This window comes from Penicillium psychrosexuale (genome assembly GCF_028828465.1).
Source record: "Penicillium psychrosexuale strain IBT 29551 chromosome Unknown utg000001l, whole genome shotgun sequence".
NCBI classification, from domain to species: Eukaryota; Fungi; Ascomycota; class Eurotiomycetes; order Eurotiales; family Aspergillaceae; genus Penicillium; species Penicillium psychrosexuale.
In genome coordinates, this window is record NW_026643186.1 from 437,027 (window position 1) to 453,539 (window position 16,513).

Consider the following 16,513-nt stretch of genomic DNA (forward strand, 5'->3'; position numbering starts at 1 on the left):
TCAGATGATGATCAGTGAGTGGATCAGGGTGCTCGGGGGATGATCAGGTGATGCTCAGTGAGCAGATTACGTTGATTATATAATTGCCCGTGATCAAGTCAGGGTACTCAGGGACGTGCTCATTTTTACTCAGTGATCAAAAAGCGGCAAGAGGTGAGCGCTAAAACGGAAAGGGAAAGGTCTCGAGTGCCAGGTATTATCCGGTATGTATGTTGTATGCAAAACATCAAAAACACCAAAGAATATCATACTCATACAGGGTCATCGCCATCCGCATATTATAACATCACCGCACTTATTTCCCAGCAGTGTTCTTCTCATCAAGGGAAACAGGCTTCGCAGCACCACCTTGGGGATGCGCCGATCCAGCGGTAGGCAATCCAGGGTGAACTTCACGGCCGGAGCCAGTCTGCTCTGGCAAAGGGGCAGCCTTGTGGGAGCGGCTCAGGTCTGCGGGCTGTGGAATGTTAGTAAAATTCAATTGGAGTTACTTGTAGCGCAACTCACCTCACTGCCGATTCCGTGGGCCTTGTTGGGACCGTTCTCAATAGGGTTGTCGCTCTGGGGGACACCGTTGTCGTATTCTGCGCCGCGGACCATTTTGGTTGATTTTGGGGGGAGAGGAAGAAAATGTGAAATGTAATTTTGTGTAGATTTGGTTTCTTTTTTCTTTTTGGTTGTGTAGTTATTGAAAGAAGAGTCTTTAATAGTTCTACTTATAGTTACTTGGTTTTCGATGTGTTCGGCCGTGACAACATTCTGAACTCATAGTGGGGAGTATGACTTCATGGCAGTTGGAGTACCAAGATCTTAGCTCAACTGCCTTGGAACTGGGTCTGGATATTCAATGGAAGGTAATAGACCGAGAGAACGATTAGTTAATGATATTATTAAAGAATTGTGGTGAGGTAAATTTCAAGTTTTGTTCGTTGCGTGGAATATATATGCGACCGTTTTCATACTAGGGCTACGTTGTATACGTTCCTTTTTCGTTGTCTGGCAGCAACATCCAAAAAGAATAAGTAAAAGGATACATTCGATATGGAATTATCATTTATTTTATGATTTTTGATGGTTCTTATGCCCGAAAGATTGATTCTCACATAACCAAGAGTCCGACAAGAGATTGACACAGCCATGAGAAATAAATGAAGACCAACTTAGGGAAACATAACAAGAGGAAGCGGGTATTCCAGATCGACCCTCATTGAATGTCGGCACCAACTTGTCCCTCAACGGTATCTACGACTTTGAGCAGCCGATCCCGCAATTAGACACATTTCAAAGCCAGATGGACCAACACTCTCGATGTGATCAGACTCGACGGGCAAAGGCAAGTCCTCCTCAGAGTCAGAATAGAACGCCATGGCGCCTACAGGGCCAAGCCAAGGCGAGTCAGGTGCGGTGTCTGAGAGAGAGACGGAGACACGATTCAACGCCCGAGGACCAACCAACCCTGGGGGAGAACCGATCCCAGATCGACGGGTCGTGCAGTGCCGGCACTGCGGGCCAGCCATGAGCGAAGGTGGAACATAATCAATTCCAGGTGGGAGACGGTTTAGTAGTTCCCGCGGGCTAAGTGGGTATGGCAGCGGGGGATTTCCAGATTGCGGGTTGTTGTCGCCATGCCGATGATATGGATGGCTGTGGAGAGGACGGTGTCGTCCCTCTAGGCAGCCACCGCACATCGATGTTCGCCGGTCAGGGTACTGTGGAAGACCATTGGTTGCTGGTCGAGATGAAGATGCAGGAGTGGATGAGATGCCGAGGGCCTGAGAGCTAAGTCTTGCTGGTTCAGACGAAGAAGATGGAATGGATGGACCACTGAATGGAAGGGAGGTAGGTGCCGAAGGAGGTAGAGGAGGTAATGCGCCGTGAAAAATCTTACGGCGGAGACTGTATCGTGGACGATGCACTGGTGCTGTCACCTCATGAGATGTCTCCACGGGAATGGCGGGCAGGACATCATGCTGCGGTTCGCTGGTGACATTATTATCTTTCCGAATTCGGAGTGGTCGTGGTTGTAAAGGAGCATATGGTGAGATGTACCTATTGTTTATGATGGCATCTCGTCTTCTCTTTGCATAGCGAATGAGGACTTCTGCGGTGGTCATCCGGGGCTTGGCCCTCTTGATGGATGACCGTGACATATCTGAGGACAAATGTTGAATCGATGGCTCAATACTGTGTGAGAATTTTGCACAGGAGCAGATACCGTTCTCCAAAAGGACTGGTGAGAGCAAGTTCTGAAGAGCTGAGCTGATGAGACAGCATAATGGTGGGTTGGGTTGATGGATGAAATACAAATCGGGAAGCTGAGGAGGCAGCTCTTCAACCACAGAGAAATTGGCCATCTCACCGTCAGACTCGGCATAAAGGGAAGGTGACTGCCCAGATTGATTTCCACCACTTAACTCTGCAGGTAAGTTTGGGCTCATTACCTTAACTGCGGAAAGCTCGTACACATTTCTACCAACCTCAAATACACAAACGGGGCCCGACTCAGACCTTTCACCATCACTACTCAATTCAGCCAAGTCCGGATTCATGATTCCCAGCACAGAATGTTCACCCCCTCGCCAGCTTCCACGGGGATCATGAAGATAATCAGATTGGACGGTAGTCACAGCAAGTTCGACTCTGTCAACCACAGGGCCGTTGGCCACACAAAAGTCAGGTCTAGAAGGCTGGTATTGTGAACTCTCTGACCGTGTGGACATAGGAAATACCAGCTCTACCAGAGATAGGTTATCCTCAGTCTCAAGCAGGAACCTCTTCCTCGCTGGGTTCGATAACTGGCGACCATTGCGGCCCCGATAAAAGCGAGACGGATATCGATCAGCGTGAGACCCAGTAACGATCCAATTGAGCTCACGGTCCGGGATACTTCGACAGCGCTTCCGCTCAGTCTTGTTGATCAACTTGATCCTCACCTTACCCAGCGGAGTGAATACCCAACTTCTCAACCAACGCTTGATCTTGGCCCGCTTGCGCGCCTTCTTCTCAGACATGCCTAATGAGACCGGTGATCGAAGATCGCAATTCGGGTTGATCAGAAGAGAGAGATGCTGAAGGACGGGAGGATGCAGAAGCTGTCTTTCTTCAGGTCTCATCTAGCTCAGCTTTTTATATTTCTCTGGACTGGTATACTGGTATCTCCGAGATCGACATCAATAGGCCTTTCAGTTGATGCATTTCGAGCAAGTAACACAACATTGTCTACAGGTATGAGGACTGGACTCTATCTCAGTTACAATGAGGATGGGAACAAACAGAGGTCTGCGACTTTTGAGGTTCTTTGTTGATGATTCTGTCAACGATGGGCTCTTTGTTCCCAAGTGTCTCTACTTTGATGAGTCAACTGCTGTACTACCTACCTATGTAGGCAGCTAGCAGGGTAAAAGAAAGCGGCTTCATCATCTCGGGGTCCTTTTGCAGAATCTATCCGTAGACATCTTGGACATGGTTGTCTGGTACTGCCCCGGTGGAAGTATACTTGAGGTAGGTCAAACATTGCAGGATCTCGGAGATATTCCCCTCCGACCAGGCAGGGGGCAACCTAGGTAGAGACAAGGAACACAGTGTTGTACAAAAAAAGTAGTTTGCATCTGCCATGTCGTACGGTATAGGCATATCTCAACGCCAATGAGGGAATTGGATAACTGCCAAGACGATCATCCCCTCCAACATGGTCCGCGCGTCATCCCCTCCAATAACTGCAGATGGTTGAAGCCATTTCAAGCCATTCGTGGCCGTCTTGGTCGGCGATTTGTAGAAGATCAAGCTCCGGCGGGTCCCTCCGACGCCGTTCAGTGGAGTAGAATGTGAGATGACATCATGGCTCCAGCTTTCCCCAGACCCGACGAGAAACTGCAATTGGATTGGCCCTGAGCTTTGGAGACGGGGATTGAAGGCGAATAAATGCAGGTCAGGTGCCCAATAATCGGAAAAACCGGGCGAAACCTAGGAGAAAGGGGAATATCGGGGATAGAACGGAGAGAGAGGCGAGTACACGGCGTGGGGCGATGGCGATGCCACTTGGGTACTGCTACGACTGTTACATACCAAGCAGAGAGACCTGTATCCATGGATAGACATTAGATTAATATAAAATCTCCTGAGCACATCATACGCCCTTTTCCTCAGTCTCGGGTGGGATTTCCCCTAAACAGAGACTTCTTCGCGGCAAAAAGTCCTGTGGTCACACCCGTCAGCCAGTCCGGAGAAAAACTCTTGACCGGAACGAGGAACGGGAATTGTTGTACTCCGTGTGCTGCTGTGTCTGCTCTAAAATATATCTCTTTCGCCTCATCATCTTCAGTTCGATCGACATTGCCCCCCTACTCCTCCCCAGCCTCCCCCAGAAGAGCCCAAGGCAAAAGGTCCACTTCTCCCCGCACAGACCGAGAGCTCTTCCAAGGTTGTTGCGTCCAACCCTCCCCCATCCTCGCGTCTCATTTTTCTTTCGCTTTTCTGTGTTTCTGTGATTTCTGTGGCCTTGAGCACAATGGAGGAAAATGGTGAACCCATCAAGCGTGATGTGCGCAATCACATGCTCTTCGAGGTGGCTACTGAAGTGGCGAACCGAGTAGGCGGGATCTACTCGGTCCTCAAGTCCAAAGCGCCTGTGACCACCGCTGAGTATGGCGAGCGGTACACCATGATCGGCCCTCTCAACAGGGCTTCGGCTGCTGTGGAGGTGGAAGAGCTCTCGCCGTCCAACCCGGCCATGCGGGACACGATTCAGTCCATGAAGGAGCGCGGCATTGACATCGTCTACGGTCGCTGGCTCATCGAGGGTGCTCCCCGAGTTCTCCTCATTGATACGGGGACTGGCTATAGGTGGCTGGACGAGTGGAAGGGTGATCTTTGGAACACCTCGGCCATCCCGTCTCCCGCTGGTGATAATGAGACCAATGAGGCCATCGTTTTTGGATACTTGGTCGCTTGGTTCTTGGGAGAGGTACGTACCAGCAATCTTGTCCACGTTGGAGATGGCAAAAGTGCATGACTGACCATGCTCTCGCTGTAGTACATTGCTCATGACCGTCGCCGGGCAGTCATCGCCCATTTCCATGAATGGTTGGCTGGTGTCGCTCTGCCACTGACCAAGAAGCGGCACATGGACCTCACAACCGTCTTCACCACCCACGCGACATTATTGGGTCGTTACCTCTGTGCTGGCTCGGTTGATTTCTATAATAACCTCCAGTACTTCGATGTGGATGCGGAGGCCGGGAAGCGAGGAATCTACCACCGCTACTGCATTGAGCGCGCTGCTACTCATGCCTGTGATGTCTTCACCACTGTGTCGCACATCACTGCATTTGAGAGTGAGCACCTGCTGAAGCGCAAACCCGATGGTGTGCTGCCTAATGGTCTGAATGTCAAGAAATTCTCTGCCATGCACGAGTTCCAGAACTTGCACTCCCAGGCCAAGGAGAAGATCAACGATTTCGTCCGTGGCCATTTCTACGGCCACAACGACTTCGACCTGGATAATACTCTATATCTCTTCACTGCCGGTCGTTACGAATACCGCAACAAGGGTGTCGATATGTTCATTGAGGGGCTGGCCCGCCTCAATCATCGACTGAAGGCCGCTGGGTCAACGATGACTGTCGTCGCGTTCATTATTATGCCCGCGCAGACCTCTTCGTTGACAGTGGAAGCGCTCAAGGGACAGGCCGTCGTCAAGTCTCTGCGCGACACCGTCGAGAACATCGAGAAGGGGATCGGCAAGCGCATGTATGAGCGCTGCCTTTCCTGGAAGGAGGGCGACAACATGCCCGACGAGAAAGATCTCATCACCAGTCAAGATCGTGTGATGCTCCGCCGTCGCCTGTTCGGCATGAAGCGCACCGGTCTGCCCCCTATCGTCACCCACAACATGGTCAATGACCACGAGGACCCAATCCTGAACCAGCTGCGTCGCGTTCAGCTGTTCAACCACTCCTCCGACCGTGTGAAGGTCGTTTTCCACCCCGAATTCCTCAACTCTGCCAACCCCGTATTGCCGCTTGATTACGACGACTTCGTTCGCGGAACCCATCTGGGTGTCTTCCCATCCTACTACGAGCCGTGGGGATACACACCGGCCGAATGTACCGTGATGGGTGTGCCTAGCATCACCACCAACCTGTCTGGATTCGGTTGCTATATGGAGGAATTGATTGAAAACTCGTCCGATTACGGAATTTACATTGTCGACCGTCGCTCCAAGGGCGTTGACGACTCGGTCAACCAACTGACCGAGTTTATGTTCAACTTCACGGAGAAGAGTCGTCGCCAGCGCATTAACCAGCGTAACCGTACGGAGCGCCTGAGCGATCTGCTCGACTGGAAAAGAATGGGCTTGGAATATGTCAAGGCTCGTCAGCTGGCATTGCGAAGAGGTATGTTACAGTCCTATTGTATTTTCCCTGCGACGATGATTAATTCTTTTTTTATAGCTTATCCCTCCTCCTTCGAGGGCCAAGAGGACTACTTCGATATCATTGGAGGAACGGAGCAGAAGCTCTCCCGCCCGCTTTCGGTTCCTGGATCTCCCCGGGATCGCTCCGGAATGATGACTCCCGGTGACTTTGCCTCTCTGCAGGAAGGCCACGAGGGATTGAGCACTGAGGATTATATTGCTTGGAAATTGCCGTAAGTTCCATCGTATGATTGATGTTGTCAAATACTAATACATTCCATAGTGAAGAGGAAGAGCCCGAAGAGCACTTCCCCCTCACACTGCGAACCCGCAAGATGGCCGAACGCTCATCATCCCCACTAGACAGTATATCGGTCAACGGCCGCGAAGGGTCCGACGCCGGATATCGGACAGACTAGGGTGTTGGAACCCTGTCGCTTAGCTGTCAACCTCACAATTGGCCCTTCGAGTGGACACTCTGCTCGTGACGTCATCTGTACTTGTTTAATCACTCTGCTTTATATGATCTTTTCCTAGCAGTGCATCTGAAGCCTATGTTTGTTCTTTAATTAAACTGAATCACATGGAAGTTATACGTTGCGAGGATATCCGTTGTAATCCGGAGGGATGAACTCCGACTCTATCCACTTGACACTTGCATCCTATTGCATCCTAACCCGGCGTGAATACTCCGTACGGAGTATAGAGTTAGGAACTTGATCAATCACAGTCGATTATTCTGGCCCCAGCCTTTAGCGAAGTACTTCGTATGATTCATCGTATTTCTGCGTGGTATTTCTACCCCTCCTGCCCCTCCATCTTCTTCCCTCATTCCTACACTCAACTCCAATCCAACTTCAATCCAACTCGACTCACGTCTACCATCGGTACGACTCTCCAATGGAGCCGCGCACGTCCAGGACCCCGTTGGGTCGCAGGACTTTGTCCTCGCTACGATGAAGAGATGGATCAAGGTATTTGTTCGTATAACAGTCGTTGCCCTCGCATGACAGGTGTTCGGTCCAGCCGGTCGATTGGGGAGAACTATAAACCTACTCTAGTCTCCTGGAGTGTGTTAGGTTTCTTTTTCCCATATCGACTGGCTGGCTGTTCTGAGATTATACTGTCAAAACTTGATCTAGACAATACTAGCGAAAGGACATGCGTGACTTTGATTGTTCCCCTGTTTTGTGTTTTGTGTCTGGCTCTGCTCACACTGCTGTTTTCCGTTCAATTGAATACATAGATTGAATGGAGAATAGCATGGGTAGAGTAGAGCTGGATGCGTTCTCTCGTGGCATGCTGACCCAATTGAAGTATTTCAATAGCTTGATTTTTCTGCCATCATGTCTACCGACAAGATCACTTTCTTGACCAACTGGTACGCTGACATTGTTCCAGAATCCGAGCTTCCGGGCTTCCCGTGCTCGATCTTGTAGTTCTACTTGGCTAAATTGTTTTTTTCTTAAAGGCACGCGACCCCGTACCACGCCCCCCTCTACCTCGCCCAGGCCAGAGGCTACTTCAAGGATGAAGGTCTCAAGGTCGCTCTGCTCGAGCCTAATGACCCCTCCGACGTCACCGAGATCGTCGGAAGCGGCAAGGTCGACATGGGCTTCAAGGCCATGATTCACACCCTGGCGGTTCGTATACTTTCCCCGACATGACAATCACTCCAACCATACTAATACCCCTCCAGGCCAAGGCCCGCAACTTCCCCGTGACCTCCATCGGCTCCCTCCTCGACGAGCCCTTCACCGGAGTCGTGTACCTGAAGTCCAGCGGGATCACCGAGGACTTCCGCTCGCTGAAAGGCAAGCGAATCGGATACGTCGGCGAGTTCGGCAAGGTATGAATTCCCTCCATCACACTCAATCCCAAACATGCCCTAACAACCAACCCCAGATCCAAATCGACGAACTCACCAAGTACTACGGCATGACCGCCGACGACTACACAGCCGTGCGGTGCGGAATGAACATAACTAAAGCCATCATCCAAGGCACCATCGACGCCGGCATCGGTCTCGAGAACGTGCAGATGGTCGAGCTGGAAGAATGGCTCGCCGGCCAGAACCGACCCCGCAGCGACGTCCAGATGCTGCGCATCGACCAGCTCGCCGAGCTGGGCTGCTGCTGCTTCTGCTCGATCCTGTACATCGCGAACGACGCCTTCATCGCCGCAAACCCGGAGAAGGTGGCTGCGTTCATGCGCGCCGTCAAGCGCGCCACGGACGACGTCCTCGCTGATCCTGCGGCGGCGTACGCCGAGTACATTGACGTCAAGCCGATCATGGGCACGGATGTCAACCGCAAGATCTTTGAGCGGTCGTTTGCTTACTTCTCGCGTGATCTGAAGAATGTTCAGCGGGACTGGACTAAGGTTACGAACTATGGAAAGAGACTTGGGATTTTGGACGCGGACTTCGTCGCGAACTATACCAATAAGTTCCTTTCTTGGAGTCTGGATGCTGACTCTACTGATCCTATTGGTGATCAGAAGCGCATGGCTGCCCTTCAGCAGGAGGTTGCTGCTGATGGTGGTTTCAAGCGTCTTGAGGTTAAGGCTTCCGCTTAGCTTTGCCTTGGGCTTTTAATGATGGCACTCCTTGGAGATGTTTGTCCTAGGCTTCACTCTTTAGCCTCCATTACTTGAGTCAAATTGAAACTCGCTATATTGGTATCACTTTTGCTGTAAATGATGTGGCGAAAATCTAGTCATTCTGCGGACGTAGAGTACACCTGGGAACAATAATTGGCATCCTGCTGCGGACATCTCTTGATGACGTAGGAGGTTAATAATTTGGATATATTTCTTTTGATCTTCCCAAGCATGATTTCTAGGCAAATTTCAGAACGAAATACCCAGTAGTATGCTACCAAAAGTCTACAAAACGACATTTCGAATATAACCTGTTGGAAACAAAATCATATTGAGATGCGTCTATAGTATCGTGAATCTTGTTTGCAAGATCGTTAACATCAAAGTCATTATCATGTCTCATAACATGAGTCGTGATCAAGGCACAGTGGAGACCCTAATTGCCTGATCGATCAAGCATAGCTCGCAGCCGGCTCTCCGCGGACTGCAAAGCAGGACTGGATTCCGGCCCAATAGTGGCAGCCCACTTCAGCCACCCAATGAGGGATTGGATGATTTCCGGACCCGAGCTTTCCCCGCCGAAAGCGGGCTGTGGGAGAATATTGGATTCGGAGGATCCATCATTTGCAATCGCCTCTAGATGAATCTCTGAGACGACAGCCGGTGTCGCCATCTGATATGACTGCTGTTCGCCACTGCCAGCAGCAGCATTCTTTGCGAGTAGATCACGTCCGTTATGCTTGGGTCTTGATGCAAATTCGCGCGTGAAAGGGGTCGATTGTATGACCGGGGCGATAGGCACAACAGTTTCCGCCGCGGAGTCCATGCCCGGAGAAAATGGAGAATGGGGCTGCTGGGTTATTTGGTCAAGTGTACTCTGTTCCTGCATAGACGCAGTATGCCGCAGGTTTTCTAGATACCGATGAAAGGAGAATGGATGCATTTCCTGAGCTGAATCAACCGGACTAGCATCCTCATCAACAATGACCGCATTGCTGTCATCGGCACGTCGTTCCTCACTCGGCCCGGCCTCCTCGACCGGTCCCAGCGCACTCGACGGAGCACAAATCTCACCCAAAGGCGCGATATGACTCCCGTACTCATTAGAAAGACTCAGCTTGCTTCGCCCACAGATCTCAGCAATGGAGTCCAGAGTGCCGCGGATATCAGGCTCGATGGCCTGCAGTATACTCTCAATACTGAAGTCCTTATCCGTCGGGAATATGACATCAGAGTGGGACGGGCGCGTGGGAGGCGAGCTCCTCGAGCTGGAAAATGAGAGGAACCGACGCGAGGGCATAGTAGACCGTCGTGTAGATCTATTCTGCGCATCGCCCGAATACGCCCTGACTAGCACCGGACCTCTATCAGGTGTCGACAAGCGCCGGGCAGAGGGATTATCGACTCGGATAGGACGGGATGCAGGCCTTGGGGAACCGTTCAGTTGGCGCAAAGCCGTAGCACGATATGCAGCGGTGGGGTCTTCCGCGATGGACTGGTATCGTTGGTTTGTCTGGTGTGAGGGGTCGGTGGCGGGCACGACTTGAGAAGCATGGGATAGGGATCGTAGTCGGGGCCATCCTTGTCGAGGTAGGGAAGACGAAGGCCTTGTAGCGGGCAATGTCTCCGACTCCATCTTCTGTACCAGTTGCGGTAGCGCACAGCTACGTGTAATGCAGGAGACAGCGCAGACACTGACCCCGCTCTGGGAGGGGACAGGGCTTTGAGAGGGTTAGGTTTCGCATGTATCCACGTCGGATGCGCAATGCATATTCACCGACATGCGTTGAGTGTTTTGTCTGATGTAAATCATCCGAGGGGTGGACAGCTTCCCTGATGACCACCAAAGCTGTCAATGTGGTTCAGGCACCTCAGGTACACTTGCAAAAAAAGCCAAAAATAGGATGGCTCTGCCGCGAGTCGAACGCGGGACCCCCCGTTTGCACCATAATGATACGAGCGGGATGCCTTAACCACTGGGCCACAAAGCCAAACTGATAATGGATTTTCCAAACATGAAGATGTTAGCCTCAGCAGGCATGCAAGCTATATCGAGACATAGACACCACCACGTTTCCAAGTGTTCCCTTATCATTGCCCACGCTCTGCCCGGAACGCACCATGAATCGGTTCCAAGTATGAACCCCATGTGACTCGAATTGGTACCTCGTCTAACCGACCTATAGTTCGGCGACTCCGACGGGTCCTCCTCCGACTTCGATGAAGACCCATCAGGTCTCCCCTTCCCGGAACCGCTATCTCGCACCTCATTCCTCGCCCCTGACTTCGATCCGGCCAATTTCCTCTCATCATTGACAAACCGACATCAGAGCCTCGAGGATCTGCGACAGGAATTGCGGGGACTAGAGCAGTTCTTGAACAAGGAGCTGTTGGATCTCGTCAATGAGAACTACCAGGACTTTCTCTCGTTGGGCAGCGCGCTCCGCGGGGGAGAGGAGAAAGTCGAAGGTGTAAAAGTCGGCGTACTTTCTTTCCAGCGCGACGTCAAGGCTATACGGGACAAGGTCGAGGCCCGACGCCAGGAAGTGGAAGAGCTGTTGAACGAAAAGCGGCGACTACGAAAGAACGCCGACATTGGCAAAGACCTGCTGGACTATGCAGATCGGGTGGAGGAGTTGGAACACCGTTTGATGATTGAGGACAAGTCATCGCAAGAACATGCCACATCGGACGAATCAGATACAGAGTCCGATTTGTACGGCGGGGAGAGTGAAGACAGCGAGGATTATGAGCTAGCGGATGGCACACCCGCAATTTCATTAAAGAGGATGGAACGCCATGCGCAGAAATTTGTCTATTTGACCTCGATAGCTGCCCGGGTCGGCGAGAAGCATCCCTTCCTGCTTGCGCAGCAACCACGAGTCGCAAAGATCAAGTCCACAGTGCTTCTGGATCTCAAAACTGCCTTGGAGCAGGCCACGGCAGGTAGTAAACAGGGCAAACGTGACGCTAGAACAATGGCAGTTCTGCGCCTCTACGAGCTTATGGGTGAGGATGTCAGTGCCGTTGCCGCGCTGAAGAACCTCAAGCTGTAAAAACAACGTGCATGTTCCTGGAAATTGGCAATCGGCACTGGCTTGCATACATAGCGTCGGCGTTTCGTCTTATAAAGTTCTAGTTCAACAATGATACCATGATACACCATATCCTTCCCTAATAAAACAATAAATTTGTACACGCCAAAGGATATAAGAAAATTGAGTATGTTACATGCCGGCCAAGGCAGATGTTGGGGGAGAGGCGTCAGAGCGGAACTCGCCGCTGAGTGAGAATCCGGGTCCGTTTGTCGAGCTCAGTACCTGATGGTGTTGTTAGAGGATTTTCCACAAGAAGGATCAATTAAATACTCACCACCTCGTAGACCTCCTTGTTGACACGGTCGGTCAGTGCGGAAGCATCCTTCTTAATCTGGTCAAGGGTCACGCGCATGTTGTCGCGCAATTGTTCTGGAGAGAAGCCCAATTGCCCGATGGGCAGACGGATAACAGCATCACGCTCTCTGTACACAGTACCACCACGGAGCATCTCCACTCGCGCAGCCACATCTTCCACAACGGTACCAGTCTTCGCACTGGGCATCAAACCGCGAGGACCGAGGATACGACCCAGCGCGGCCTTGTTCAATGCCGGCAAACTGTCCGGGTGGGCGAGACAGCGATCGAACTCAATAGTGCCTGCCTTGACGGCGTCGAACACTTCTTGTTCACCGACAAGAACGGCGCCCGCGGCAAGCGCTTCCTTGGCTGCTTTCGAACCGGGAGGACAGATGACACAGATGCGGGATTCGGTCTGGACGGCGTGCGGGAATCGGAGCATGTTACGGATGACGGGACCATCGCGCTTTGTCCGCAGTCGGATGTGCAGCTCGTATTTTTGAACGGTGGGTTCGCGACCGACTTCGATGGCCCGGATATACCTGCAGAAAGGAAGGTGTCAATTGATGGCCCGGCTATCGGCTGGCATCTGTGTCCAGTACATACCGCATAGCATCACACAGGGAATACTGCGGCATATCCTGCAAGTTGGCTTGCCGGAACTCCTGGGGTGCTTTGCGGCTCTTGGTAGGCTGCTCTTTCCCCTTCTTCGGTTTGTGCTTGAGACCTCGGACCTGCTGGAAAGTCGAGAGAACGGGAGCGATTGATGAATTTCGCAGCGGATTCCGGCATGATGATAGGATTCCGCGTGCCACACTGGGCAGTATCGAGCCGGAGGACGACATGTTGGCAAGCGTTGATTTGAGCTGATCGGCTGGATGAAGCAATTGTTTTCTGCCGGAAAGCAGTCGGGGTCGGAGAAACGTGGCTCCGGACGGGGACTGTAGATAATGACTCCCCCGCCAGAAATTCACATTGCTCCTAACACTATACTTCTGCGCCATGTCTGAATACGAGTTGAAAGTGGCCACTCGTGGCAACCAGGCGGCAACTCTGCCTGCTGTTCTCATCGTCACCTCCATCAATGAGGCCCGTCCCACCCCCGTGATCAACATCACCTATGAGGACACTCCTCTTCTCCAAGATGGCGACAAGGCCATCGTGCAGCTCACTAGTGGTTCCAACTCTGTCTTTGGTACTGCCAATGTCATCCAGGAACTTACTAAGCACTTCCCTTTCCTGACTGGCAAGGATTCCAAGGTGGTGAGTTGAGTCACTACCCCGCGGTCGAGTCTTTTTTTGGAACCGAAATGTCCCTAACACTATTCCTCGCAATAGGAGACTGAGTGGATCTCTCAATTGGATTCCCTGACCATCCTGGATTTCAAGGCCCTCGATCCCGTGCTTCAGCGCCTTGATACTCACCTCCTCATGCGCTCGTTCGTGGTCGGATACTCTCTGTCGACCCCCGACATTGCCCTTTGGGGTGCTATCCGAGGCAATCGTGTCGCCACTGCGGCCGTGAAGAAGGGATCCCTTGTGAACCTTACCCGCTGGTTTAGGTTCATTGAGGAGCTTTGCCCCTGGGCTCCCGCCGCTGTGGAATCCATGAACGCAGTTGCTAAGGAGAAGAAGGTGGCCAAGTCTAAGGAGGGCGCCAGTTACGACATTGCGCTCAAGAACACCGAGAACGGTGTCGTTACCCGATTCCCTCCCGAGCCTTCGTGAGTTGGGACCCAATTCCTGTTTGGTCTGTCTGAGACTAATATGGTTCGCTCTAATGTAGTGGATACCTCCACATTGGTCACGCCAAGGCCGCTCTTCTCAACGACTACTTTGCGCATGAGAAGTACAACGGTACTATGCTTCTGAGGTTGGTTGAAGACAAATAGCAAACAAAACCAAGGACCCTGAACTGACTTGTACTAGATTCGACGACACCAACCCCTCGAACGAAAAGCAAGAGTTCGAGGATGCCATCGTGGAGGACCTTGCGCTCATGGGCATCAAGCCTAACAAGTTGACTTACACTAGTGACTACTTCGACGAGTTGTACGCCTACTGTATCCAGATCATCAAACAGGGCGACGCCTACGCAGATGATACCGATAAAGAAACCATGGCTGCCCAGAGATGGGACGGATTGCCTAGCAAGCGTCGGGATCTTTCCCCCGAGGAAAGCTTGGCGCATCTTGAGGATATGAAGAACAGCACCCCAGAGGGTCTTCGTTGGTGCATCCGTGCTAAGATCTCCTACGACTGCCCCAATAAGGCCATGCGTGACCCAGTTATCTACCGATGCAACCCAACACCTCACCACCGCACCGGTAGCAAATGGAAGATCTACCCGACGTACGACTTTGCCTGCCCTATTGTTGATTCGATGGAGGGTGTCACTCACGCTCTGCGTACTATCGAGTACCGCGATCGTAACCCCCAGTACCAGTGGATGCTGGATACTATGAAGCTGCGCAACGTACAGGTGTGGGATTTCGCCCGCATGAACTTCGTCCGCACCCTCCTCTCTAAGCGTAAGCTCACCAAGCTGGTCGAGACTGGTCTCGTTTGGGGCTGGGATGATCCCCGCTTCCCCACCATTCGTGGTATCCGTCGCCGCGGTATGACCATTCCTGCTCTCCGGGAATTCATCCTTAAGCAGGGCCCCTCTAAGGCTGTGACCAACTTCGACTGGGGTCTTATCTGGGCTACCAACAAGAAATACATTGATCCTATTGCCCCACGCCACACCGCGATCTTCACCAAGAACGTTGTGAAGACCACTGTGATTGGTGGCCCTGCTACCCCTTACAGCGAGCAAAAGCCTAAGCACATCAAGAACGCCGCCGTCGGCATGAAGAAGGTTGTCTACAGCAGCTCGATCATTCTCGAGCAGGAGGATGTCAAGCTCTTCAAGCCGGACGAGGAGATCACTCTTATGAACTGGGGCAATGCCATCGTGCGCAAGATCACCACGAACCCCGAGACCGGCATCATTACCGATCTTGAACTCGAGCTGCACATGGCTGGCGATGTCAAGAAGACCGAGAAGAAGGTGACTTGGCTTGCCACCGAGGGACAGGACCTAGTTCCTGTCGAGTTGGTCGACTTTGACCACCTGTTGACCAAGGATTCTCTCGGTGAGGATGACGTCCTGGAGGACTTCCTCAACCTGCACACCGAGTTCCGTGAGGCTGGTCTGGCCGACTGCAACGTCGCTGATCTCAAGGAGAGCGATATCATTCAGTTCGACCGCAAGGGCTACTACCGCGTGGATCGTGCTTACTTCCCTGGTAAGCCTGCAGTCTTCTTCAACATTCCTTCCGGCAAGACCAAATAGATACTGTGTCAGTTATGCTTGAATCATGTTTTATGAGTGATCCATGAGAGAAGAATGAAAGATTGTTTATATGCTTCCACTTGCGTTCAGTAAAATGAATCTGAATCCTCTGTGCATCTACGAAGGACTACCTTGGGCGAAAGGGCACCTGGTGGCATTATCCAGGGGCTTTTTTTGCTAGGGCATTCGGGTGAGATTTGAATGCAGGTAAGGGCCATCGGACGATACCATGGCCGCTCTGGGAGGGCAGCTCGGGGGTTTCTGAAAATCGTTGTAATGGCGCGTGTAGGGCTGAACAGGGTCACGTGTGGCCGAGGTCCACTGCAACGATCTCGCTGATAAGTTGCTCATAACCATCTAATACTTTCGGTTCGATTTCCGACCATATGATTGCTTCTGACGAATCAGAAACATTGGCATGGAATGGATGTAAACTCCGCCGGCCGGCTGTCAGCGGAATGGGCGCGCATGACGTGGCAGATTACCTGCAGCTTCAGTTGACATCCGGACAGCCGCTCGCCCTATGCAGCAGAAACGGGCCTAGCTCATTCGTTCGCCTATGCTTGATTCGATTCCCCGGATCTTTCTTATTCATGGTTTCGAATGGTATTATAGCTACGATATTCAACGCCCAATGCGTGTCCCGCCATAGCTGGATGCACTGATCGAGGATCATCTCCGCATGGTACCTTTGATACCTGTAGGAATATCAGTAAAGCAGGACAAGGTCCAACAGCCGCAGACACACGACCTGGACCCCTTTCT

At 51.9% G+C, this 16,513-nt stretch overlaps 8 protein-coding genes across 8 annotated transcripts; 4 read left to right on the forward strand and 4 right to left on the reverse strand.

Annotated features, from left to right (window-relative positions):
• Positions 1 to 295: 295 nt before the first annotated feature.
• On the reverse strand, positions 296 to 600 carry N7518_000148 (uncharacterized protein; the record flags this gene model as incomplete). The annotated part of the gene is made up of 2 exons (XM_057181076.1): positions 296 to 457; positions 508 to 600. The coding sequence occupies 2 exons, from the start codon at positions 598 to 600 to the stop codon at positions 296 to 298; spliced, it is 255 nt and encodes an 84-aa protein (XP_057046426.1).
• Positions 601 to 1,232: 632 nt separating this feature from the next.
• Positions 1,233 to 3,011, reverse strand: N7518_000149 (uncharacterized protein; the record flags this gene model as incomplete). The annotated part of the gene is made up of 1 exon (XM_057181077.1): positions 1,233 to 3,011. The coding sequence occupies one exon, from the start codon at positions 3,009 to 3,011 to the stop codon at positions 1,233 to 1,235; it is 1,779 nt and encodes a 592-aa protein (XP_057046427.1).
• Positions 3,012 to 4,354: 1,343 nt separating this feature from the next.
• Positions 4,355 to 6,834, forward strand: N7518_000150 (glycogen [starch] synthase; the record flags this gene model as incomplete). Its single annotated transcript, XM_057181078.1, has 4 exons — positions 4,355 to 4,963; positions 5,033 to 6,395; positions 6,453 to 6,648; positions 6,699 to 6,834. Coding segments are annotated over 4 exons (2,304 nt in total), but the record flags the coding sequence as incomplete, so codon positions are not given.
• Positions 6,835 to 7,761: 927 nt separating this feature from the next.
• On the forward strand, positions 7,762 to 8,992 carry N7518_000151 (NMT1/THI5 family protein; the record flags this gene model as incomplete). Its single annotated transcript, XM_057181079.1, has 4 exons — positions 7,762 to 7,796; positions 7,887 to 8,058; positions 8,115 to 8,264; positions 8,321 to 8,992. 4 exons carry the CDS (start codon positions 7,762 to 7,764, stop codon positions 8,990 to 8,992), a joined length of 1,029 nt encoding a protein of 342 aa, XP_057046429.1.
• Positions 8,993 to 9,452: 460 nt separating this feature from the next.
• N7518_000152 (uncharacterized protein) lies at positions 9,453 to 10,652 on the reverse strand (the record flags this gene model as incomplete). The annotated part of the gene is made up of 1 exon (XM_057181080.1): positions 9,453 to 10,652. One exon carries the CDS (start codon positions 10,650 to 10,652, stop codon positions 9,453 to 9,455), a length of 1,200 nt encoding a protein of 399 aa, XP_057046430.1.
• A 485-nt stretch (positions 10,653 to 11,137) lies between these two features.
• N7518_000153 (COG2 family protein) lies at positions 11,138 to 12,072 on the forward strand (the record flags this gene model as incomplete). Its single annotated transcript, XM_057181081.1, has 2 exons — positions 11,138 to 11,152; positions 11,203 to 12,072. The coding sequence occupies 2 exons, from the start codon at positions 11,138 to 11,140 to the stop codon at positions 12,070 to 12,072; spliced, it is 885 nt and encodes a 294-aa protein (XP_057046431.1).
• A 171-nt stretch (positions 12,073 to 12,243) lies between these two features.
• N7518_000154 (mitochondrial 54S ribosomal protein uL1m) lies at positions 12,244 to 13,256 on the reverse strand (the record flags this gene model as incomplete). The annotated part of the gene is made up of 3 exons (XM_057181082.1): positions 12,244 to 12,336; positions 12,389 to 12,953; positions 13,018 to 13,256. 3 exons carry the CDS (start codon positions 13,254 to 13,256, stop codon positions 12,244 to 12,246), a joined length of 897 nt encoding a protein of 298 aa, XP_057046432.1.
• A 157-nt stretch (positions 13,257 to 13,413) lies between these two features.
• N7518_000155 (glutamate--tRNA ligase GUS1) lies at positions 13,414 to 15,748 on the forward strand (the record flags this gene model as incomplete). The annotated part of the gene is made up of 4 exons (XM_057181083.1): positions 13,414 to 13,674; positions 13,750 to 14,135; positions 14,198 to 14,284; positions 14,341 to 15,748. 4 exons carry the CDS (start codon positions 13,414 to 13,416, stop codon positions 15,746 to 15,748), a joined length of 2,142 nt encoding a protein of 713 aa, XP_057046433.1.
• Positions 15,749 to 16,513: the final 765 nt, after the last annotated feature.